The sequence below is a fragment of the Pholcus phalangioides genome, unplaced genomic scaffold (genome assembly GCF_987345545.1).
Source record: "Pholcus phalangioides strain wild (caught in Gottingen) unplaced genomic scaffold, Ppha-v1.0 ptg000013l_1, whole genome shotgun sequence".
In the NCBI taxonomy this organism is placed as follows: Eukaryota; Metazoa; Arthropoda; class Arachnida; order Araneae; family Pholcidae; genus Pholcus; species Pholcus phalangioides.
In genome coordinates, this window is record NW_028301606.1 from 36,765,304 (window position 1) to 36,792,652 (window position 27,349).

Genomic DNA, 27,349 nt, shown 5'->3' on the forward strand with positions numbered 1-27,349 from the left:
GAATTTTCGAGTGCCAGCTGACTTGCAAGTCAGCCTCTACGTCGGCAAAAGTCTATGTGATCAAGGGACCCGATCGTCCACTATTGTCAAGAGAACATTGCGTCCAACTGAAGTTGATTCGACGACTCAATGAAGTGATGGCTCACAGCCTAACTCAAGTCGACTCGGAAAAGAATTTGCACGAATTTTTCGATGGGCTTGGAGAACTGAAGGGAGAATATGAAATCAAGCTGAAGCCCGGTGCCGTGCCCTTTGCAGTTCACGTTCCAAGGCGAGTTCCTATCCATTAATGGATAAAGTAAGACTGTGCGATGTTGAAGGACGGAATAATCGAATCGGTGACGGAACCGAGTGAATGGTTGGTGTTAGCAGCAAAACAAAATGGAGATATCAGACTCTGTGTCGATCTGACCAAATTGAACAACAGCGTTCAACATGAAAATTTTCCGTTGATCATCTGTTGAGCCAGATACCCCCAGAAGCCAGGATCTTTTCCAAGCTGGACGCCAATACAGGGTTTTGGCAGAAGAAATTGGCAGAGAAGTCTCGAAAGTTGACGACTTTTATCACGCTTTTTGGAAGGTTCCGTTTCTTGAGACTTCCGTTTGGAATTTCTTCAGCTCCAGAAATTTTTCAACGAGACATTGCAGAACTTCAGGGTATCCCAGCCGTGACGACACTTTAGTGTGGGGAGTTACTCAAGAAGAACATGGCAGACGTCTCAGAGAAGTTCTTCGACGGTTCCATGATGCGAACGTCACCCTCAAAATGGACAAGTGTGTCTTCGGCGTCACTGAAGTGAGGTTCTTAGTCATCTCATACCACCACCCAACTTTGTGGAAATTCATAGATACTCAGCGTTTTTAGTTTTAAAAAAATTGTAAATGATCGATTGTAACGATCAGACCAGACCAGAATTAAACTTTTCCTCCCGGGCCTGGTTCAAGGGAACCATCTGCGGGCTTACAAACTGTAGCCACGGGGACTACGTGTGAAGGGAAAGACAAGAGAGTATGTGTGAATTAAAAGTGCATGTGTAAAAAGAAAGTTGTCAAGTTCGGGTAAAAATGAAATGGTCCTGGTCATGTTTAAATTAAGTTAAATTTAAACGAATTTTGCAGAAAAGATGCCGGCACAACCCCAATTTTTAGTACGATTATTATTTTAGTGCTTTCTGCTGTGAAGAAAGCTAGAAAGGCGATTTTTCATCAGCTACGCCACTGCTTCGCATCTGATTGGCTGCGGAGTCCTGGTCATCTCTCATTGGCTGGACCTGTAATCGATACTATTAGTAGAAGAAGGGAAAATTTAGAGATAGAGTTAATCGATTATTTCAAAGTTGGGAAACGATAGTAAGAGAAGAATAAAAAATATTATTAATTTTTTTTTTTTTTTTTCCAACTCAGAATTGAGTAAAATAAGGGTTTTTTTTTTTTTTTTTGGAGAGAATTTTTCATTTTTTTATAGCAAAAGATGGTGAAAGGAAATGAAGAATTAGAAGATTTTCCGATAAATAATTTTTAGATTGAGATGAAGTCGCTTATTTTATGAGAATGTTCCCTGCTTCAGTCAGGAACTTATCCAGGATTGATCTTTTATCCTTTTTTGAAGCGCACTTCATGATGTCCTCCATGCAAGACTTAGCGAATTCAAACATATCGTAAGTCGAATTTGAACTGGTCGCCGAGTCATCCGAGAAGGATATCATTGTGGAGCCGTCTTGGTCAGCTTCCTTGGCCGGCATCTGGGTTGCCGGTTTGACGGAGGTCAGTTCTGCATCGGAGGGAATTTTTTCTAAGTTTTTCCTGGAGTCCGTAGATTGATTTTTCACCAAGTCCGTAGAGCGGGACTCTGTTTTTTCTTTGGGCGAATTTTGTCGGCCCTTTTTTCCGAGTTTGTCCTGCTTTTTTGGCGTAGGGTTTGCGTCGGATTTCGCGGACTTAGATGACGTCTCGCTGATTTCTTTACCATTTTGCAGTTTCCTGTGACTTCGGAAATTTTCCCACACGCTACGAGGAAGAAAAGTCGTGTTGGTGTAGACTCTACCAGACTTTTCGTAAGTGGCAGTCCGCACTTCAACGTTCGTTTTCTTGTGCCTTGGTTGAGCAATATTTTTGTCGTGGACATCCAGAGGTTTCCCGTATATTTCCGCGTGTATTTTTCCAAGAGCTTTCTTGTAAGCAGCACATCCACGGTAGTTACTGGGGTGACCAACCGTCCCGCAATTACAGCATTCTGGTTGATCAATCCCTCGTACCTTCTTACACGTCCGAACTGCATGAAAGTCCTTACATTTGAGGCAGCGCTGAGGTCTGTCACATGGGTTCCCCTCACATTCCCATGACTGGCACCGATAGCACTGTCTCGGCGTAAGTCTATTAGGGTTCCTTTTGAACCTAGAGATGGTGACAGCTACAAAGGCTAGCTGTTTAAGGTCGAAGATGGCCTTTGACTCTTCGTTATCTGGCAGTTCAATTTTCCAAAGCGGGAGGTTTCGCATCCGGGTACGTCTCCTTCTAGAACGGAGTTGTTCGATGGATTTTGCGCAGAAACCCGCTTCCGCTAAGTCATCGCGTAAGTCCTCTGCTGGTGTCTCCGGATCCATTCCTCGAAGCAGAATGAAGAAGGAGTCGGCACCAATTGCAGATTGTCTGCTCACCTCAATGTTGTTTTCCCGGAAAAATTTTAGAGCAAGTTGACGGTCACCATCATTTTGGAACCATATTTTGGGTTGACCGCCACTAAACTTGACGCGGAAGTCACTTTCACAAAAGTCACTGATTTTTTTTCCAACTTTGGACCACTGGCCATGGCATCGGATCTCAAGAAAAGTTGTCCCGTATGCTTTTTGTGATGTCCCGTATGCTTTTTCGTGTTTACTCTCCGGATCGGGTGAAGGGGGTATCTCGTCCTCGCAGATCCATTGCGATTGGGTGATCAGGACGTCAGTCTCCGTCGGGGCGGGGCTTTCGCGGGTAGTCCCGTTTCGGCACCGTTCTTCTGGATTCTCCTTCCCGTCCCCTGATCGCTCAGGAACGGCAGACGTGGGTACCACTTTCTCCGTCGAGGAAGGTGGGTCCTCTTTGGTGCTCTCGACGCGTGATTGGTCGGTTGGAGCCTTGGCTTCAGCATGGGCGGAGCCTTTGGGAGACTTTTCCTGGCTGTCTCTTGGGCTTGGCTTGGGTCCCTTTTTTCGTTTTTTTCCGGGAGTCTTGTCCGGGTTTTTTGCAAGAGAGTTCACAAATCTTTGGCACAACAGGATGTCCAGTCTGTTGAAGAGTGACGTCGTTTCAGTGAGTTTGCATTTTTCGTGGACCGAAAGATCCTTGACAGCTTTCCATATCTTGTGGTTGTGCTGATCCCTCTTTTCTATGACGGGGACTTCTTTAGTCAACCAGATTAGCTTGTCAAGGATATTATCACTGGAGCAAGGCTTGAACTTGTTCTTGCTGGTTTGCAACAATTTGTAGAAGGCTTGGAAGTCGTGTTCAGCTATATGTGTCAGCTGTTCGGCTGCTGCGGCTAAGTCGTCAGACCAGACCAAACTTTATAGCCTCCCCTATGAACAATAGTTTTTCGTATTCTTTGAAGCGTTCACTTCTCTTCTCACAAGCACCATTTCGGAGGAATATCTAGAAAAACAAGCCGCATTATATCCCTTCAAGCACGAGTTCAAACGATCGTGCGGGAGAAAAACTTAACAAACATTCATGTTTTCAAAAACTTCCAGGTCTTAAAAGGGATAAATATGATCAAAAGTAGTTTCGAAATCAGTGACTAACCTAAAATAACCGATTTAAAAAAGTAAATGACAAGACCCAAGTTGAAGAAATTCCTGGTTGTTTCAAAATATGCTCAGCATGTTAAAATGCTTCAGACGGGAAATCTTAATTTCTTAATCTGTTCTTATTCTTATTTTTGATTACACACATGGCGAATAGGTGTTTGACAAATGAATGAAAAATATTTTTACGGCAACAATTAAAAAATATAGCAACGAAAAATATTCCATTAAAATTCGATTAAAGTCAAAATTTTCGATTTTAACCAGTTAATATTTTTTTCAATTCCTAGCCCTAGTTTAAAACGAACTCTACTTGCAATAACAAGGAAACTGTCATAGTAAGTGATAGCATTCAATATACTTTTATATAAACTGAAGAGCCAAAAAAACTGGTACAGGCATGCGTATGCAAATAAAGAGATATCGAACCAATCAGAGTACGGCGCTGCGGTCGACAACGCCTATATAACACAACAAGTGTCTGGCATAGTTGTTAGATCGGTTACTGCTGCTACAATGGCAGGTTATAGAGATTTAAGTGAGTTTGAACGTGTGTTATACTCGGCGCACGAGAGATGGGACATAGCATCTTCGAGGTAGCGATGAAATTTGGAATTTCACGAGTGTACCGTGAATATCGGGAATCCGGAAAAAAATTAAATCTACGACATCGCTGCGGCCGGAAAAAGATCATGCAAGAACGGGACTGACGAGAATCATTAAACGTGACAAACGTGCAACCCTTCCGCAAATTGCTGCAGATTTCAATGCTGGGCCATCAACAAGTGCCAGCGTGCGAACCATTCAACGAAACATCATCGATATGGGCTTTCGGAGCCGAAGGCCCACTCGTGTACCCTTGATGACTGCATGACACAAACCTTTACGCCTCGCCTGGACCTACAACACCGACATTGGACTGTTGAGGACTGGAAACACGTTGCCTGGTCGGACGTGTCTCGGTTCCAATTGCTTCGAGCTGATGGACGTGTACGGGTATGGAGACAACCTTATGAATCCATGGACCCTACATATCAACAGGAGACTCTTCAAGCTGGTGGAGGCTCTGTGATGGTATGGGGCATGTGCAATTGGCGTGATATGGGACCCCTGATACGTCTAGATACGACTCTGACAGGTGACAGGTACGTAAGCATCCTGTCTGATCACCTGCACCCATTCATGTCCATTGTGCATTCCAAAATCAGAATGCCAAAATCAGAATTCTCAAATTCTCTTTCGTCAACCGATGATTCGAAAACCAGAGGGTTGTTTTCTACTTCATCACTAAACATTTCACAAATAGAGAGATTCAAAGGTTCTCTCAAAATTTTTATTATTTTACTTTTTTTAAATTTATTTCGGTTTCTGTAAAATCTGTCGGCTCCATCTCTTGAACATAGAATTCGTGGTACAGCATCCACACCATGTTGAACACATTAATATGTGGTGACATTTTCTATTTGAAAGTCACAGCTGGTTTAAAAAAATAGATTCAAAAACATCGAAGTATATAACAATTCATGCGAAAGACTTTTCAGCATTAAACAAAACAACAACAAAAAACTTATTGCAACTCGCTAATTTGATTCACTTATGTAAAATAAAAGTGTAGGAAATGCACCACTCAATTTCAAACACTTTTGAATGCAAAATACTTAAAAATAACTTTACAACAGATTTAAACTCATTCGGAGGAAGCACGGACAGTTCATTTAAGAATTTGCCACTTTTATCTGAATCCTCGCTAAGTAGGGTTACATTTGGTGTTAAAAATGTTGATTTGTATTATTTTTTACAGCTCTTCTGTTGCAATTCCGCAGCTAATTTTTTCACAGTACATATTTTGAACTATCTACTAACGCCTGTAAAATTTTCGTCGAATTCTATGAGTTTAACTTTGGGGTAGGAGCATTTCCTTCTTAGAATCAAACTCAATGATCCGGACATTCTAAAAGCCTTTTTCATCTGCATATATAATGAGACACAGCAAAGAGCTGACCAAATTACGAATGCAAGGGGACACCCATGAACCTATCTGGGTTGTGTACATTTTAGTTTATGAAAAAAAAACTTCAGTTTTTTTCTTATCTTCATATATATAATTTTTTTTTCTATATATTCAATCATGATGTCGATCATTTTCAGTCATAGGTCAGATTTTGTGGTTTTTTTGAGGTCTTTTGCAAAACTTCAAACTTCTTCAAATTTCGTGCATTGCCTGGAACGGATTAAACGATTTACCATAGAAACCTATGGGAAATTGCGTTTTGACAAAGATGTTGACTTACAGATGCGATTCGGGTACGAATTATCTTCGTTAGCTGAGTTTTCTCTCACTGTAGTTAGGAAACGATAACTTCTCTTCGTCCCACCTTTTGCTTTTTCAGGAAGTGATTGTTGCCTTTGGTCAGATGGCAGCACCAACCAGTTTCAAATACCGGTTCAGTTGGCTAAAGAAGTCTGACAAGTATCAGAGTATGTTTCCGTCCGGATCAGCTGTCACAATCTCCGAGTTCAACAAACAAGAAGGTGAGTTAAAATCCTCTTTCTTCTCGCATTTGTTTTTGTTTTGACCTTTTGTGAGAACGATTTGTGATTAACACAGTGACGTGTTGCATTCACCCCCCCCCCACCGCCCCATATCTCACAGGTATTAAGGATTATAGAAAAGATTAACATGTATCCTTCCCCCCCCCCCCCCGAGTGAACAAAATCTGCTAATTTACATTTATTTTCATTCCGTAAATCAAATATTGCGTATTTTCAAAATTATTCCATGTCATATCATGATTTCATACAGAAAATTTATGAAAGCTTTCAATCATTTCGGGTAGTGTTAAATCGACAAAATATTGATGCTAAAGGATACTTTTTCCAATAACTGGATTGAAATATTTAAATGTGACGCATTACGTAGGTGTTAGTATCTTTCACATATTGATGAGTTACATTGACGTACGCAAAGGGGGAGGGGTGGGGTTGGAGTTCTAACCCCCCCCCCGAGCAAAGATTATAGTGTTATTTTGCAGGAAAAAATAAGTAACCCCCCCCCCAGAAGGAAAAAAAAATGTGAACCCCCCCCCCATCCTCTCGATAAAATTCTGCGTACGCCTATGTGATGAGTTATATTTAAATATTTCCTAACTGGCGTTTTTGTTGTTATTAGATGAAGCCACCTGTACATACTTGTACATGCGTGCATTAACTTCACAAGTGATGCATTTGCAAAATATTACATGGAGTAAACGAAGAAAAAATATGATAATGATTATTATATCGGCTGTGTGATATACATTTTTACATGTGTACAGGTATCCTATACCTGTAAGTAGTTTAAAAATTCATAAAAATTGAAGGAATTGATTTGTTTGAATGCTGTTTTGCGGAAAAGTTTTTTTTTTTTTTTTTTGGTGAAGTAAAAATTTAGTTCAAGATTTTGTCTATAGTGGGCGCTGCAAGAAAGCAAACCCTAGAACATTTAGCTTGAACCCTCTTTAAAACACTTCCGTGTCCGAAACGTTCGTAAAGCTTCAGTCCTGGATTCGTGACTAAGGTAAAACAACTTCACCAAGTGTGAATTAATCGCCAATGTCAACATCACGATGAAAAACTTATGTGACCAGTAACAGGGAAATTCAGAAATAAGCTTTTACGATTTAAAAATCGTACGCCTTGTATTTTATAGAGCTTTTATTTGTATATTTCCAGTGATTTTTTTCGTGCGACTCTTTCTATCGATAGTAGTTTGAACTAATTCTTTTTTCCGTACTTCACCCAACGCCCAGATACAAAACCTCATGTGCCGCCCTTAAAGAAGACCCTGATGGGAGGCTGAAAGACCTTTATCCAAATGGACTGTAGGATAAACATAATGTTTATACTCGTCCGAAGACGAAAATCAGCGTTTAGCCTACAAAATATTCTTGACCATACGTTCCGCTTTTGGTAAATAAATACGATAACATGTTAGGATAAATCGAGAAGTTATCCATACTTAGAATAAGACAACCATAAGTATTCTTATGGACATTGTATAATAATAATTGTATAACATGTTCCATTTTTAATTGGGTTGCTGTATTGCTGAAATATACGACATCCATATTTATTATGGGCATCTTTTTCTCAGCCACCTCGTTTAGCATTTTGCCTGTTGTGGCGTTGTATTTGTATTTGCTTTTTTTTTTGTCCAGAATTCTGTGCTCAGATGGCAAAATTAAAGTCATTTTTTTCAAAAATTCCAAGGTGGAAAACTTTGAGCAACATTTTGCCAACATGCAATTCTGTGGCTTTTCGACTTATTTCAATGTGCCTTCGTTGTTTTCTCATGAACGGAAAGAGACTTAGGGATCGTTCAAGTATTACGTCAGCATCGCGGGGGGGGGGGGGGTTTCCGGATTTGCTGACTTTTGATGACAAGGGGGGCAGAGAGGTTTGAAGGTTGCTTACGCCATCAACCACCCTTTTTGGAAGATATGAAATATTCTAAGCTGCTGACGAAATTTTGCTGACGGGGGGGGGGGGGGTCAAAAATCGCTAAAAATCTGCTGACGTAATACTTGAATGGCCTCTTACGACATTTTGCCAATTTCTAAAAACTAGCGAACGAGACTCTGGAATGTGAAATTACTCAATTTTTTGCAAAAGTCACTTAAAGCATTTTTCCACCTGAGCACAGAATTATTTTACCGTTCTTAATTACGCCAGATAACTTTTTCCAGATTTACAGCTCTTATATTAATGAGTCATCATATTTTTTTCCCTTTAGGATTGAATTAATTTTTTAATTAGTCTAGTTTTTTAGTTAATCTAATTTTTTTTAAAGAGTTGAACCTTGTTAATGCCGAAACGTGCCTACTCCAGGGTACCCAGTGTGGAAACTAGGGGAAGTGTGAGGGATTTCCTGGTGCTCCAGGCCCTGAACAAGTGCGAACCCAAATTCTGTGTTTGATTTTGTTTGACCTCTTCCGAAAAACTACTGGATGTGGGGGGGGGGGGGGCAGTGGCGTATTTAAAAGTGGTCTTAGAGGCAAGTTCAGTGGAGCAGAAAATTTGAGAAAGGGTTGGCAAGAAAAATTAGACTAGAATAATAGCCTGTAAGCCCCTAGAAAGGGTGCCAAAATTCGTGTAAAACCATAAATCCGCCTCTGGGTTGGGGAACCAAAATACGTACTTGCTCCGTGTGATAGTGCCATTCTTGTTTCTGGTATAATGGTACCAAGACCAAGCCCTACCTGTTCTCAAGTTCCCTCAGCAATTTCGTTGTCAAGGTATGGCTCAAAAAAGAGTGACAGTGCTATAGTTGTTGTGACTTTTTATTATTCCCAAATTTTAAAACTTCGTTTCTAAACAACAGCTGCCGCCCGGGGGGTGCGGGACACCCACTTGCACCCTCTCTTAAGCCGCCCCTGCCAACTACTTCAATTTTTACTAGCTTTTAAATCATTTACGAATTTATGGGACATCTTGTACAGTATATTCAATAGATGTTGCTGGTTATTAAATGTTAAGCTCTTGGAATTACGAAAAATCGCGCTTGGAATCACAAATGCAAATAGTACAAACCATATTACTATGATCATAGAACCAAATGGAATCAAATTATGCATCTGCTGTTTCAAAAATGTGGCTGCAACAACTGAAACACAATTTTATTCAATTTGTAATGTAAAATTTTGTCGTATGAAAGTTGAAAAATAGTTTTATTCCATATACGTATCTTTTGTGTCCTTTTGATGAACTAAACATGCTTGGGATGCGTGGAAAATGTAGCTCATTTAAGAAGATATTTGATTGGGCTGTTGCGTCGAATAACTTTCAAAATACTCTCACCATTTTCTCTTTATTTTGCAATTGAATCACGTGTGTACGTAATTAGTGATAGAAGATCAAGATGTCCTTGATCGTGCAACACGCACATATACACGTTTCGGTCCACTTGTGTCTGTACTTGAATAACACTTCCTGAATCTTCTAACGAATTGAGAGCTTTTGAATCAGGGGAGAAACAATCAAACATGTTTCTATCGCTAAAAAAATAATATTTTTATTTTTCTCTTCGTTCTAGATATTCACAAAGGAAGATATTTTGATTTAAATATGTATTATATCCTGCGCTGTATTTAAATCGTTATATAATGTTACATGACGGGCACAACATAAAAACTGATGTTTCCCTTCTTTCTGTAGTTTTACGACATGGGCCTGAAAAAACGAATAGCTGTGGTGGGTGCTGGGCCATGTGGCCTTGGAGCCGTGAAATGTTTAAAAGAAGAGGATTTGGAACCCGTATGTTTCGAACGGACGGGTCATTATGGTGGACTATGGCGATACCACGAAGATGATGTCGAAGGTAAAGTTCGGTTGTAAAACGTATATGATAATTATAAAAATTATATTAATATTAGTTCCGCTATAGACACACTTATATAAGCAATATATCTAATATGTATAAATGTAATTATGTGTATACATTAATACGTACGTATAATTCGTTTTAATGTTTCTCTGTTGTTCATGTAAATAATTGTTTTATACGTGATAGCTGAATTTATTTGCATACTGTTTTGTGGGGGGTTTTTCTCCGACAAGGAAAGGCCCCACGGTGATATCTTCAAAAAGTTTTGAAAAATACCACCGATTCTATTCTTCACTTAAATGCGCACAGAAATATTAAAAAAATCCGGCGGAATTATTGTGCGTCACACAAAAAAATATCAATAATATGAACACCAATAGAGGACAAAAATGAATTTAAAAATCCCGCAACCCTAGAGTGACGTCATTCAACAAGATCAGGTACAGCACAGAAAAAGAAAGAGAAAAAAGAGAAGGAAGGAAAGAGAAAACGGGAAGCTCTAAATTGAATATGTGAAAACAGTGAAAAGAATATTATTTTTTTTTTTTTTACATCACCAAGAAATTGCGACAAGCGATGAGTAGCCAAGTGATGTCACTTTAATAATTTTTGTGCTTTTAATAATTGCATTCTGCCGCTAATTTTTTTGTTCTTATGCGTTTCCAAGTGTGTGAGATGCATGTACTTTAATTTTTTTTTCATAATTTTTGTTGTACCTTTTTTTGATCTTTCCCTTGTGAGAAGCAAGGATTGTGTGATCTAAAAACCGGTTAACATCCATAAAGAGTGAAAAATCCATATTAATCGGAATGACGGACGTACATCAAAGAAATAAGCACCGATAACCTTGAAATGATGTGAGTTTCATTTACTGGATAGCAATGACGTCAGTAGAGTAGCATGTGAAAAATGTGCGAAGTCAGCTGTGCATTCAACGGAAGTCACAAGCAAGAGAACTTTACTTGTTTGTTTTTATAATGTTTTCCACAAATATACACCACAGCTAACATCGTTTCACTAACAAATGAAGAAAGAGAGCGCATCGAATATTTGTGTGATGAGCATCGTTCTTACTGAAAGAATGGAGCGCCACTTGTTGGCATCGTGGGGATCAGAATTTTTCAAATGTTAATTTACTTTTGTTAACTCACTCTGAATACACGAAGCGTACTTATGAGTAACTTGAAATTCATTCATCATGTGATCACACTAACATACCGCTTTTTTTTCCAGGATTAGCATCCGTGATGAAGACGACTATAATCAACACCAGCAAAGAACTTGGAGCAGCCAGTGACGCTCCTCCGCCGGCCGAGTATCCGAATTACATGCATCACACTCTCATGTATGAGTACATCGGGTTGCTAGCGAAGAAGTTCGATTGCTTGCGACACGTCAAGTACCACCACGAGGTTATAAGCATTGAACCTGCTCCTAATTATGAGGTAAAGTAAATATATTGACAATTTTCTTTATCTTACGAAATCAATCAATGGAAATAATTAAGCATACGATCACGGAAAAATGATGTAATACAGGGTTGCACAATATTTTCAGTCACCGTGGGCTTGAACATATAAACTTGTATTACTTTACCGCACACCAACTCCAGTTATATATGGCCATATGGCAATTTTCAACTAGTGGTTGTGCTAATCGTTTTGATCATTTTTGTCACACCACAGTCATTTTCTGGACACAAGAGCTAATTGGACCGGGAACTACAATTTACTGCCTATTCCAAACGGCAGCGATCGACATTTTGCCGTACATTATTGTATTGTACTCGCCGAAGGGTTTGATCCACAAACCCCTCGTTGTGGGACTCACTGCTGTAGCAATCTCTTCCTTTGGTCATGTTGTAGCAGTATCTGTTGTACCTCCGCGTCAGGAATGTTTTCTGCCAAAGACAAATTGGGTATCGATGTCGCGACACCCCAAATCATCTTTTAGTACTTTAGGCGAGTATCTCATCTCCGCTTATTCTCAAAGAGGTTTATAGGCTTATTTTTTAAATCGATATATGACACATTAATTAATTACGGTACAATCATAATCATAATATAATTTTAGTCATGTAGCATCTCATATATTGTCAAACATATAAGTTTCTCTTTTTTTTTTTTGGTGAATTATATTTTCTATGACAGCTGGGTGATGCGAAGATATATTTTGGAAAGAGGGAAAATTCAACTGCCCTTGCGGGGAATCGAACCCACGTCCTTTCACTTCCCAGTCTAGTGGTCTAGGGCGTTCACCCGGGAAATGAAAGGACGTGGGTTCGATTCCCCGCGGGGGCAGTTGAACTTTCTCTCTTCTTATATTTTCGCATCAGCCAGCTGTTATAAATCTTTGTATGGATAGCGAAGAGTGACATCATCCTCGAATTGCAATTTCACCGATTGCGACTAGCAGTAGCTTTTCATCTCGCGCCATTGGCTATTTTTCAGCAATTTTATTGATGGTTGGCTATTTTACTGACTTTTGAAAATTTTTTGGCTGTAATTTACAAATCTATTTCATTTTGACACTTGTTTTTGGCTGTAATTGGCAACTTTACTTGCCTTCGGCAACTTTTTGGCGATAAATGGTGATATCCCGTATAGATCCCAATTTTTTGTTTCCTGTATTTTTTCCCACCCATGAAGGAAATATGGTCAGCCTAGTTATTTATTGTGGTGTGTGTATTAATACATTTCTTCTGGTTTCATTTCGAGGGCCGGATAGAAGCAATTGATGGGACGGAGGCTGTGCACGCCTAGTGCAATACAGTCGAACTTCGGTTAACGAGCCTAATTCGTTTCGCCAACGTACTCATTATTCCGAATTGATCGCTATTCGAACAAACTTCCCCATAGGAAATAATGGAAACTCTGATAATTCGTTCCACAGTTATTTATTCACATAAAAATGACGATAATAATATAATAAATAATACAATTCCAATGACACTTGCTTTTGTCTCCTTTAGAATTTTTCGGAAATAAGTTGTATTGTGTCTGTTGGACAGATTTATTGCTCGCACACTGCTCTATAGCTCTATTTGATTGGTTCTTCTTTTCTACCAAATTTTGCACGGATTCCCACATTCTATACATTTCTTTAATCTCATTTGAAATGAGGGTCTTCTCACTTCTTTCTTTCTCAAACGATATACCGTCCATAAACTCTTGCAGTTGCGTGCAAAGGAGATCCACCACTTCATCTATGATCAACTCCTAGCCATGTTGCTCCACTAGTTCTTGAATGTCGTTCTCATTCACCTCCAGTCTCATATCTTCTCCGAGGATTTAGTCGTTCCGACAAATGGTGGCTTCTGTTTATGAGCTAGCTCACTGTTTCCAAAAGTGAGCAATATCGCACCCTGGTGGGTTATGGAATGGTTCAGGGAGGCGTAGAAGCTACGAGTATGACATAGGATCCTTTGGGTTCGCTTGAGTCGGGAGGCAACAAGAGAAATAAATTTCTGAAGAAGGGGGTGAGATGGAATAAAAAGTTTGGAATAGCTATCCCCTCAAAGTCACGTTCAATAATGGAATCAGCCCACAGTTTTCTCCACGGAGAATTTAAAGAAACTTCAACCACACTTACGTGTGGTTATAATGCTACTTCTAGTTTCGTATTGTAAACAATCGAGGTCGCACGTGTGTTCATTTTTCGCTGAGCGGAGACTGTAGAGGAGATTACTACTCAAAATTCTACAGTACATGTGTGGATGAAAGCGAAAAACCATCAGCTCAGTTGCGATAACGTGAAAATAAATAAACAAAGCTAAATTTTTGCTCGTAATGGGAGTCATCGCTCGTTAACCGAGCGTGAAAAATTATTGCTAGTTATGCGAATTACTCATTCACCGAATCGCTTGCTAACCGAAGTTCCACTGTACATATCTGTCAAACACATCTTGATTTCATTATTATATCAATGGCATCTTGAGCAAATGTGACGAAATGTTTCTGGACGTTACAAGGACGGTGATTATGATCAAATCTGCAACCTCGGGTGTTTGTCAAATATTGCTTTTGAATCGATTTCTTCATTGAGATTTTTTTATTTGAGGGTGAAATCCATTTGCAGCACTTCCGTGTTGTGGTTTTTCTCTTCTTTTGATTTGTTACTCCTTGTTTTGTTACTTAGGAAAATGGCCGATGGATCGTTACGACAAAAGATCATAAGAATGACGAAACGAAATCCGAAGAATTCGACGGTGTCCTCGTTTGCATCGGTCACCACGTTTTCCCGAATATACCGAGTTTCCCAGGACAGGAGAAATTCAAAGGAAGGGTAATGCACACTCACAGCCTCAAGAAAGTCGACAGCTTCGACGACGAAAGAGTCGTCGTCGTTGGTGTTGGAAACTCGGGGATGGACGCCGCTGTCGAGATAAGCAGCGTCGCCAAACAAGTAAGTTCGATGTTGCAACCTGAATAAATTAATCCCTTTACGTACGGGGGCCGAGATATCTGGTCTCTGAGTAGATTTGAGAAATACACATTTGGGGCAAGCATTACGTAAGCAGATTTTTAGCCATTTTTGACCCCCCTCCTTCCCCCCCCCCTTGTCAGCAAAAGTCAGCAAAACACTGACCCCTCCCCCTTGTCAGCAAAATTTCGTTAGCAGCTTAGAATATTTCATATCTTCCAAAAAGGGTGGTTGATGACGTAAGCAACCTTCAAACCTCTCTTCCCCCCTTGTCATCAAAAGTCAGCAAATCCGAACCCCCCCCCCCTCGATGCTGACGTAATACTTGAATGGCCCCTTTGAGTTCTTTCTCTCCCCCTTTATATCGAGACTTTTCATTGGTAACCCTAAAAACGGGAATCGGTTTTTTTCCTACCTGAGCATTATCTCTTTTCTCCCTCCCTAAAAATAGAGTAAAAAAACACATCACGTTATATATATACTGAGTGACCACTTTATTATGACCACCTGACAGTTTTAAGCAAATGAGCTATGTCGTCACACTGTTGCCACTAGAGGGCTTGGTAAATATAAAAAAAGGAAAGCTTATAGTTCCGGCGACAGTAGTATAGGTGAAATGCTTGTGAAGATGTGGGGGGGGGGTGATTTTACGAACTTTGAACGCAGGACGATTATAGGAACGCGTATCGGTGAAACCGCCGCATTTGTGAAATGTTCAAGAGCAGCTGTAGTTAAAGTGTTTAAAGACTTGACTGTCAGGTGAAAAACTGGGTCTAAACGTGTAACTTGTGATCGTCTGACCAGAGTGGTCAGGCGGGACGGAGAGTCTCCAGACAAGGAAAACAATTGAATTGCAACAGTGCGGCAAATTGCAGTAGATCAAATTTCCTGGACAGATCTTACAGATCTCTTTGAAATACGTGAAGTTAACGTTAAAAAAAAATCTTAATCACGGATCCTCTCATATATATATATATAGTCCACGCCAAGAAGAATCAACGCTGTATTGAAGCCAAATGGTGGCCCTATGAAATAATGTCTACATGATTAGAACAAAGTGACCACTCAGTGTATAAGTTATATAGAGGAAGAGTGGCCGAGAGATGGGAAAGAATTAAAAAACTGCTCTTCAATCTTTTTTTCCCCAAGTCTAACACACACACACACACAACATGTTTTCCATCCCTTCAAACTGTCGAATCAACTGCCGCTGGACGAAGTTAGCCTTTGTTCAAAGTTTGATAACAAAGAGAGGGAGATTGTCCGGGTTTTTTTTTTCATCTTTCAGAAGGGAAGTAGGTGGCGGTTTAGCGACGTAACCACCTCCCCTGTATAACGTGATGTTGATAAAACTATTAGTTTTACATCAAACTATAAATATTGTGATAATTATACAAATACAAATACAACACCACAGCAGGCAACATGCCCAACGAGGTGGCTGAGAAAAAGATGCCCATAACAGATATGGACGTCATATATTTCAAAAATACAGCAACCCAATTAAAAATGCAATTAAAAACAATATATATATACATGATAAAATATTATATATACAATGCCAATATAGAATACTTATGGTTGTCTTATTTTAAGTATAGATAGCATTTCGTTGGTGAGTATTGATAAAACTTGAAAATTTAAAAATCTTTTGGGTTTTTTTAAAATGTAACGATAAGTTTAGTACTTATTTTGATTCCATTTCGTACGATTTTGTATCAAGCAATGCTGAACATAAAAAAAAAAGGTGCGAAATAAAATCATTAGGTACAGAGAGCTAGCTATCTAGAATAATTCAGTTATTATTATTTAATTAAAACAAACAAATTGCAAGATACAAATACAAAACGGAATACAATATACAAATACAAAACGGAATACAATATACAAATACAAAACGGAATACAATATACAAATACAAAACGGAATACAATATACAAATACAAAACGGAATACAATATACAAATACAAAACGGAATACAATATACAAATACAAAACGGAATACAATATACAAATACAAACATAAATTACACAAAGACAACACCACAAAATACACACATGTATTACAAGTATTATGTAGCCCGAAGGGACGGTAATGTCCTTCCAGCAGACCTATATGATTTTTATTGATTTTTCTTTCCTTCAGCAACAGCTCTGGTATGTTGTTGGACAATAACTGATTGGACAATACAATTGTATAACACAATTGGACAATAACTGATTTCAAATCACTGCATTTATATCTGTGTTTTTGATCATATTAAAGATATTATATATTCTGTATTTCTATTACTATTTATGTGATTATTAATGTAAATGAAGTTCATTATTTTTGGAACAAAAACTTTTTTGAAATAATGTTTTATTACTTTTTAGGCACTTGATAAATATTTCTATATCTATTCGAGGTTCTATTTTCATTTTTTACTAACTGTTCTTCATTTCTGATGATGAATTTATAAATTCTGTACATGTAGTTCTGTCTCAGTGTCAATATGTGGCACTGTATTCTTTTGTTATCTATTGGAACATTTATTAATTTTCTTAATTTATTGTAAAGATTGTCTAAATTTCGTATGTTTTAATTATATGCTCTTCCCCAGATACATATTCCTTAATTTATATTTGAGTAAACCCATGCATGGAAAATATCTTTTAAAAAGTTATTATCTCGACTATGTAATTTAAGTTTATAAAGGACTCCTGAATACATTCTGAGTTTTTTTTATCATTTTTTCACTATGTATGTTCCATTTTAGGTCATCTTGTATAACTACAGTATTTCTAAATATTCATTTAAACACTATCTATTTCTTCACAATCACATTCTAATGCAGATTTGCAATGGGTATGCAACGTTACATGGATTTCCATACTTTGATTTATATTTCTTGTTTTCGTGCACATGAATTTAATTTTTTGTGCATTTATTTTTATGTTTAACTAGCCAGTGATTTATTTTTGATAGATCTTTTTCTGTTTTTCTAATCAGACTGTCGATTTCCGTATTTTCAACATATAAAACTGTGTCATCTGCAAAAGATATAATGCTACCATTGAGATTTAATTTACTTATTTCATTTATGTAAATTAAAAACAGTTTCGGCCCCAAGACCGACCCTTGTGGAACGCCTTTTTTTGCTTCCTGAAAATTGCTAATTTTTTTCTCTATTGTGATGGCTTGGCGTCTAGTGTTGGAGTAAGATTTAAACCATTCTAAGATATTTCCTCTTATACCGGCTGAATATAGTTTCTCTGTTAAGATGTTTAGATCCACATAATCAAATGCTCGTTTTAGGTCCAAAAATACTATTATCGAATGTTTGTATTTATTTATTCCATTGTTTATCAAACCCGTTAATTTTAACATTGCTATTTCTGTATTTTTTTTTTTTTTTTTTTTTTGGAATCCATATTGATTGGCTGCAAAGAATTTTTTGATGATTCAGGAAATTCCATACATTTCTAGATATATGACAGTACTTTTACTACGAATGGCTTTTCTTTCTTTCTAGGTGTACTTGAGCAGTCGACGTGGCGCATGGGTCCTACCAAGAGTTGGGCCAAAAGGCCACCCATACGACGCGGTATTCGTCCGGAGATGGGTCAACTTGCTCTTCCGTTACCTACCGTACGACATGGTCTGCAATTACTCGGAAAAGAAACTCAACGAAAGGTTCAACCACTCGGTGTACAACTTGAAACCGAAGCACAGAGTATGGAGCCAACATCCGACGGTCAGTGACTCCCTTCCTATAAAACTGCTCAGCGGAACCGTTAAAACTAGAGGGCGCATCAAAGAATTCGTAGAAAATGGCGTAATTTTCGATGGAGAAGATGTACGTATAACAGACAAACATATTTTACTTATCTGCAATTTTTCACTTCAAAATATGAAAGACAGATGGTAGCAATATTAATAAACGAAACTTGCATAACTCTGACAAAATAAATACGTTAGACCGGTTCACGCATACTCGAAACATGTGTTCCGGCATCTAGCCATTTCTTATAAATTTCACAGATTACGAGGTGCATGTAAGGTTAACCATTTAAGCGGATTCTAAAATTTGCCTGATTCGCATTATAACTGCCACAGTGGCAATCGCTAAACCTTATAGAAATTTTTTTTTTTTCACACTGAAAAAAAAAGGAAGGTTTTTTCGTTTTTTACTATAAAATACACTTTGTCTTGGCGTTTCCGCACGCCTATCTTCAAACATACGCACATGCACATAACTTTAACATGGTTAGGGTCCAGAATAATCATATCCGGCACAGCCACCTCTTCGGAAGTAAAATGGTAGTGAATTGCCCCTGAGGCAATTGACCAGGGCTGTGTGTGATTAGAAATGAGAAAGAAAGAAAAATTAATTTACTGCAAAATTCTGATTATGATTAAAAATTTAGGTTGGGTAACATTGCTTTTCTATTTAGCCTTTATGAGAGGGTGGCCACAATTTAATCACATCTAGTGAATACTCGCCAAATACTATCACTAATGTTTACTGAATATTGTCTATTTACGACCACCAGTAGTGCATTCGGGGGAAAAGTCATCTGTTCTCCATCGGGACACGAACCTAGGACTTCTTGCAAGCCCGACAAGAATGCTATCTACACCACTGGAGACAGACATACCCTGTCTTCATTACTTCACGTATAGTGGCGTGAGGCGCTGAAGTACAAGCATTAGTGGCCTCTCTTAACTTCCGCAAATTGTCCTTAGCTGGAGATAGATGGCTTCTTTCTCAGCACAAGATATCAAGCAAAACATATTTTCTGGATATTATACCTAGGTGAACTCGGATGACCCGGCGGCGACCAGATGACTTTTCTTTCCGAGTTCACCTCGGCCGTGTCCAGAAAATTCACCGCCAGGAAAATTCATCACTGGGAAAATCCACCGACAACAGTTCGACATGAGCAAGTGAATGAGTGAGTGAGCCAATGAGTGAACGAGGTCACTCACTTAATATGTCACTCACTCACACACTTATTCACTAGGTCACTCAATTGCTCACTCACACACATATTCACTAGGTCACTCAATTGCTCACTCACACACTTATTCACTAGGTCACTCAATTGCTCACTCACACACTTATTCACTAGGTCACTCAATTGCTCACTCCCTTACTCACTAAGTCACTCAATTGCTCACTCACTTACTCACTAAGTCACTCAATTGCTCACTCACTTACTCACTAAGTCACTCAATTGCTCACTCACTTACTCATTAGATCACTCACTCTCACTAGTTCACTCACTTACTTCCTACATCACTCACTCACTAGGTCGCTCACTTTTTCATTCTCTCACTAGGTAACTCATTCTATCATCAACTTACTAGGTCACTCATTCTATCATCAACTCACTAGGTCACTCATTCTATCATCAACTCACTAGGACACTCATTCTATCATACACATTGGGTCACTCATTCTACCATACTCAATGGGTCACTCATTTTACCATACTCAATGGGTCACTCATTCTGTACATCAACTTACCAGGTTGTTCACTCGAGTGAACATGTTGCACACTCAATCACCTGGTCGCTCACTGTACCACTCACTGGACGGCCGGATCGTGCCTGCACTCACTCACTAACTAGGCCACTCACTGTGTCACTCACTCACTAGGTCGCTCACTCTGTCACGCACACTTACTTTCTAGGTCACTCATTCTGTCACTTGCTCGCGCACTAGATCACTCAGTCTACCACTTCCCTATGACACTGACTCACTAGGTCAGTTACTCTATCTTTAGGTCGCTCACTCACCAACACTAACCACTCTGACACTCACTAACTACTGTATAATTTACTGACTCACTCACTCGGTCATTCCTCGCTGACTTACCGACTCACCGACTCGTGTCGAATTGTTGTTGGTCGGTGGATTTTCCTAACGGTGAACTGCATGTCGGTGAATTGTTGTCGATGAATTTTCCGTAAACCCTCCTCGGCATAATATCCAGAAAATGTTTCCCTGATATTTTGTGCTGAGGAAAAAAAAAGAGCCGTCTCTATCTCCCTTTTTTTCAAATGCCGTTTTTCCCTCCCAGGAAAAACTCATAAATCGGCTGAAATACTACTGAAGGGCCTTCAAACAGGGGTGTCTGATCACCCTATTTGTCAGACTCGAATTATTTCATGCAGTTTGAAAATTAATAATATGGCTTCATGCGTCTTATATTTCAGGCTGCAACCGATGTCGAGAGCGTCGTTCTGGCCACAGGTTATCGCATCAAGTTTCCATTCCTCAGCGACGAAGTTTTCCCTGTCAAGGATAACAGAGTCACTCTGTACAAATTCGCGTTCCCGCCGCACCTTCCACACTCGACGCTCGCGATTCTCGGACTGATACAGCCATCAGGTCCTGGCTTCCCAGTCGGTGAGATGCAGTGCCGGTGGGCTTCCAGGATCCTGAACGGCAAATGCAAACTTCCATCCAAAGACGAAATGTACGAAGATATCAGAGCTAAAGACGAAGAGAACAGGAAGAGGTTCACGGACTCGCCTAGACATACCGTGCAGGTCGACTTCATCGGCTACCAGGACGAACTGGCCGAGTTGGTCGGTTGCAAGCCAAACTTATGGAAGATGGCTATCACTGATCCCAAGCTTTACTGGGCTCTGATGACGGGGCCTTCGCTTCCTTACCAATATAGGCTCCAAGGACCTAACTCCTGGGACGGCGCGAGGAATGCCATACTCACTTACAAGGAGAGGGTTCGGGCACCTTTTTTGCAGCCTGGACAGCAGATGTCAAGGAAGAAGAAGCGCAATTCGTATGGGATCATTCCGAAAGCACTCTTCGTCATTCCATTTGTTTATTGGTACTTTCTGAGCCTGATAGCCGAGGCATTTTGAAATCGGACGCAAACTAATTAGAACCATCCTAGACACCTTTGACTTGTAGAGCCGTGATGAAGATTATTACACCGAAGCCTCGTGTTAAATATATGTTGTGTGTGTTAAAGGCTGAAAAATCTTATAATCTGGTTAATTTTGTGAAGTTTCAATAAAGTATATATTTTTTATTCAAACAGAAATTTCAAGATTCACTATTAATTTGCCGTTTTTTTGCAAAAAAATTAAGTTGTCCTCCACGAAACTTTTTCACCGACCCCTTTTTAATTGATTATTTCAATGACTCAAAATCTGTGGTACGCAGACTCTGCCCGTGCGGGTTGTGTGGGCATCTTGCTCGACTCTCATCGTGAATATCCAGGTTCGAACCCCCGTCGACGACAAAATAGTGGTCATCTGAAGTTGGATTTTTGCCGTTTCCCAACTTAGAGGAATGAATGCAAGCCGGTCTCCCATTTGAAAAAGTTTCTCCACAGAGACCATCACACCACGATACTTAAGTAACATAAAAATTAAAACATTTGGAATTTTCATTTCAAAATATGTAAGACGGGTGGCATCATCAGTATAACATGAATGGAGCATAGCTTTCTTATAAATACGTTAAAATAACGCGAAGTACACACACATTCCGGCATGTAACTATTCATTAGAAATTCTCCAGTGAACCGTCTACGTAGTGTATGTACGGTTAAGTAGTAGTTGTACGCGTACTCTCAAGATTTTCTCTGTGGTTTCCACCTTCAAGGCACGAATGTGAGCCGATGTCCCCGTTAAAAAATTTCGCCACATAGAGCAACAGGCCTACAACTGGTACAATTATTCAATCATTACACTTCGCATTTCATTTTCATTACACATAGTTAGAAAAATTGATGACACGTAGCATAATAGCACTATAAGCATAATATAATGACGGACTAGCATCGCGGTGATCCGGGTTCGAACCCCACCGTAGAAACAGTGGTGGTCGGATGAAGTTGGTTTACTGTGGTCCCCAACTTCGAGGCGCAAATGCAAGCCGATCTCCCCGTTGGAAAGTCTCGCCACAGAGAGCAACAGGCCTACAAACACGACAAATATTCAGCCTCTACACTTCACTCATTTCATTTCTGAAACATAGATGGCGGCAGCACTGAAAAATTATACACGACACTAGATACGCGCTCAGACTGTTAGGTGCACACACTTATACTCCCGGCGCAACTCAATAGGAAGTAAATTGCCCATGGCGATAGACCTGAGTTGTGCTCGGTTTGAAAGAAAAAAACACACTATAAGAAACATTACACAGAAACAAAACTTCACATTAGGTTCATAACACATACACATATTTTCCTGCATGGCTAAGATCCCCAGATCTTCTTCAACCACTTGCCTGTATCTCTTCATTGAGACAGAGCGGTGAGCCGTGGCTGGTTAGGAGAAGATATGTGACTGGTCATTTGGGGGCTACTACTACTACTACTGACATGCACCTCGTCCATATTCCTCTGCGGAACCTCTAACGAATTCGTACATGTTGAAATGTGTGTGTGTGTGTATATATAGTGAACCTTCCGTGAAGTTTGTTTCTGTGTAATGCGTGTAGTGCTGCCATCTGCAATCAATTTTTTAAACTATCAGTTTTTCCTCAACTCACAGTGCGTGAAGTGTAATGAATGAATAATTATTTCGTTGGTCATTCGGGGGGCTACTGGAAATTATTCAGCAATTACGGAAAAAAATAAGTTTAGAATCCACATGGTGGGGGGGGGGGGGGAGAAAAAATTATAATTGTAAAACACATGGCACGATACCAGAGGGACTGCACAAACTTTCTGCGTATTTCCAGAAGGACGTATGCCTATTACGAATTCATATACTACGCATGATTCCTGCAGGGCCGTCATTTCAACTTTTTCCAGGGGGGAGGGCAAAGAACATGCACTCAATGTATGTATATAAGTATATATATATACCATGTTTAGTATATTTTTAGTATATGACCCCCCCCCCCCCTTAATGACGGGCCTGGATTCCTGTACACTTCTAGTAGTTTGCAATTTCCACAACTCAACTAGCAGTGTTGTTTGTAGAAGAGACCTCTGTTAGGTACTGATGGGACCATATGCAAGGTGCATAGCTAACTTAGTTGACGCGCCACATGAAATAAAAGAAAAAAAATTGTATGATATTATATTAGTAAATATTTTATTAGAGCAATACTTTTTTTACTATTAAATACTTAATAAGTCCTTATAATCATAAATAAATATGCAAGAGGAGAATATATAAAAATTGAAAATTTGATTCTGGTTCGTAACTGAAGTCACCCAAAGCTAAAGGCAGCTATACTTTGCAAGTTTTATTGATGTTATTTTACATTACATAAATAACAACTGTTTTCGAGACCAATTTGATAATTTAATTAATATTATTACTTATTAAATATTAGCTAATACATCATATTGTATTGTTTTTTTTTCATGCGGCACATCAATCAAAACCAGTCTCTAATTTCAGTCGTAACATTGTAACAGTTTTATTTGACAGGCAGCGGAAGGGGTTAATACATTAATGTTTCTCACATTTAATATTAGATAATATTGTATACTGTATAAATTTTCAATACTTTCTCGAAGGCATATTTTTGCTGATAAAATTTTTTTTATCCATTTATTGGTTATAGAGAAAAGTAACTGGGAAAGGCACCATTTTGTTCATGGTGAATAAGTTTACAAAGTATGGACGTTTAGAGTCTGAGAGTCACTAAGAATGCATCCTTGTACACAGAGTGTTTTGCTGAGCATAGAAAATTTCTGTATATTGTATAAGCATTGTCATTTCGCACAGATATCGAAATTCTGTGCGCAAAGAAACAGTTCAGTGCAGGTGAGGATCCTTGGCACTATAGAAATGAAAATTTTCATTCAGCTCAGCGGGATTTTTTTAAACAGGCTGATGTTTATTATTTTTTTATATTTCATATATGAATGAAAGCAGACTCTTTTCCAACATAACAATATTATTTATTATTTACGTACTAAATATGCCATTCAAAGGATTGAAGTAGGGTTACCAGAAATTCCTAAACCTGGACATGAGAACGCAAGCGCCAGCATCTTTGTCTATGTTTCTTACACATGTTTAACGAACATAGCCAAACAGATGACGCACCTACACCAACAATGAACAACAATTGCTTTCTAATCAAAACTGAACTGATTTTAATACGTATACATTTTTTTATGTAATAAAGCTTTTATATAAACGGGGGTATTTATTATCAGGCATTAAGCGTTGTTTCACTCAAACTTCAGAGCCTCCATGGTGTTCGAGTGGTTAGAATGATGCACTCGCATAGCAAAGACCCGGGTTAGGAGAGAAGCCTAGAAATACTAGCGGACTCATTACTAATGTATAATGACCGACGATACCTCGGAAATCGTTAAAATTACACTTACTTCACGCAAGCACGGATCCAGAAAGTGTGGGGGATCATCTCTTCCTGGAGCCGAATTTTATGGGAAAAATAGGTCTGTGCAAAATAAGAAACGATCCAACGAACCTGCACTATAAATCACCCTTCCCGAAACATCACTATACGATATTATTCAAACCAGGGTCTCCGTCCTGGATGAGGGTAGGGGACCCTGGGTAAGACAAAGGCCACGAGAAACATATGGTCCAAAAGGCTACCATGGCCATGGGCTAAAAAAGGTTTAGAACTACTGCAGTAAGTAGATATATGAGAGAGAGAAACATCTTCGAACTGGAACTTCTGCGCCACCTATCAAATAAAACTGCTACAAATCTAGTAGTTGTACACGTATCAATATTAAAAACAGAAAATAATAAATATAATACTTTAAAGGAAATAATGATTTAGAATAGCTTATGTACAGCGAATATGTAGCCATCATATCCACAATTATTGAGGACTTGATGACTAAGCATTATCGCTTGATGAGCCCGCCCGTATGTTTAGACGCCATATCTTCAGAGACCGCCCGTATCCAAGAATTGAAGGTTTGAATCCTGGGTTCAAACCCCACCGTCGTCACAATGATGGCCGGCTGATGTTGGTTTTCTGTGCTTCCCAGCTCCTTCCAGGCGCGAATGCGAGCCGATCTTCCACCTAAAAAGTCTCGCCACAGAGACCAACAGCCCTACAGCAGTACAAATATTCAATCATTACACTTTACTCATAGTTTGGAAAATGGATGGCAGCACTAAAAAATTCACACTCAAAACCAGATATGTACTCAAACTGTTAGATACACACACTTCTGGCACAACTCACTTGATAGTACATTGCCCTATGGTGATAGACCATTGAGTTGTGCTCGGTTTGAAAGAAAGGAAAATTCAGAAATGAGCTGTTGATCGTATACCCTGTATTTGATAGGATTGTAGGGCTCTAATTTGTCCAATTTGCATATTTCCAGTGATTTGCTTCCGTGCGGCGTCCTCTACGGACAAAAATTTGAACTTCTTTTAGAACCCCAATCAAAAATAATTCCCCTTCGGGAGAATAAATTTTTCGCAAACCGCATCCAAATGTACCACTTCCTTCAATTTCTATGAATTCTTGAACTATTAACGAATTTATGGGGCACCCTATGTATTGGGTCTGTCGACTCAATTGGTAAAAAGTGACCGTTAACAGGAGGTTTCCGCTAACTGAGAGCATCTGGTACGGGAGGTTCCACTGAATTCGTTTATCATCAAACTAATAAGACTCTACTCTCTTCTATGAATTTCGGACATCTCTATAAGTTCATTGACCTAAGCTTGAAAAACGAGACGTTTCTTAAACTCGACACCAGATGGCGATATGGCCATTGAATTCTTTTCTTCTTGTTTGTGAGTATGGCAAACTAATAAACAATCATACGGTCGGCTTATCATCCACGTCAGTTGAGATCATCGCATGTTTAGCTTTCGCGTGATCATCTTCTTCTTCCGCCCTTATTATCCGCATTATTGTCATCATTATTATGACAACCTGACGCCAAGGGAGATCGTTCACCGCGTTAAATAATTTTTCTTTCTTATTTAATCAAGATTATTATTATTATTCTTTAAAATAATTTTTTTTACATATATAATATAATACTGGATTAAATAACAATGACCGAGTCGACAACTGAATCAGCGAGCCATGGTAAGATGCCTTTTGTATTTTTCTATTATTATTATTATTGCTTATCAAGGTGACATGAATATTAATTCGTTATATTATGCGTAAAAAAATATATTATTATTAAGAAATGAGTTTTTTTAGAAATTTTCGTCATTGGGTTCCGGTTTCTAATACGACACTTGCCATGTAATATTTACACAGCTCTTTGATGCTATGAAATCGGTCAGGGGAGTGCCACGAAACATTTTGGATAAGGGAGTCAAACTTTTTAACATGGTGGAAAAAGTACGCTCTAGTAGAAATGTCACTGAAAATAATATTTAACCATTGATTTATTTTAAATGTTTTATACATATTTTTGATTGTATATGCTGTCCTGTGCCAGTTTGAAGTTTTACATTCCGCTAATATTTGATTTATTGCAAATTTTAAACAAATGCATTAAAAATAGCTTGCGTTTATAATAAAAACAGCGTGACAATAATGTAATTGAATAAAAATTGATTGAAATTATAAAGAAAACTGTTCAGTTCAAATGAAATGAAGAAAAGTAATTGAGATTTCATTGACATCAATCCTATTTAAAAGTGAATTTTAAAATTAAAAAAATTTGTTTCATTTCATATATTTTATATCGATACACGAATCTGATAAGATTAATATCTTGTGTAGATTAAGAAACAAAAAAAAAAGAAACGTGCATGGATAATTTTGGATTGAATTAGTATAATTAACGCAGTTGATAGCATGTTAACGTAAGTCCCGTACTCTTTACA

At 38.7% G+C, this 27,349-nt stretch overlaps 2 protein-coding genes across 2 annotated transcripts in view; both read left to right on the forward strand.

Moving 5' to 3' along the window:
• Positions 1–6,257: 6,257 nt before the first annotated feature.
• On the forward strand, positions 6,258–21,627 carry LOC149079039 (flavin-containing monooxygenase 5-like). The gene is made up of 6 exons (XM_089241301.1): positions 6,258–6,316; positions 9,977–10,139; positions 11,379–11,590; positions 14,283–14,549; positions 18,084–18,407; positions 20,774–21,627. Exons 2-6 carry the CDS (start codon positions 9,986–9,988, stop codon positions 21,443–21,445), a joined length of 1,629 nt encoding a protein of 542 aa, XP_089097427.1. The 5' UTR covers positions 6,258–6,316; positions 9,977–9,985; the 3' UTR covers positions 21,446–21,627.
• A 4,691-nt stretch (positions 21,628–26,318) lies between these two features.
• The window catches only part of LOC149079040 (flavin-containing monooxygenase 5-like), a 118,929-nt gene continuing 117,898 nt past the window's right edge, over positions 26,319–27,349 (forward strand). Inside the window, exon 1 of the mRNA XM_089241311.1 lies at positions 26,319–26,594. Coding sequence (XP_089097437.1) covers positions 26,561–26,594 — 34 coding nt within the window. The 5' untranslated portion in view covers positions 26,319–26,560. The remainder of the gene's footprint in view (positions 26,595–27,349) is intronic.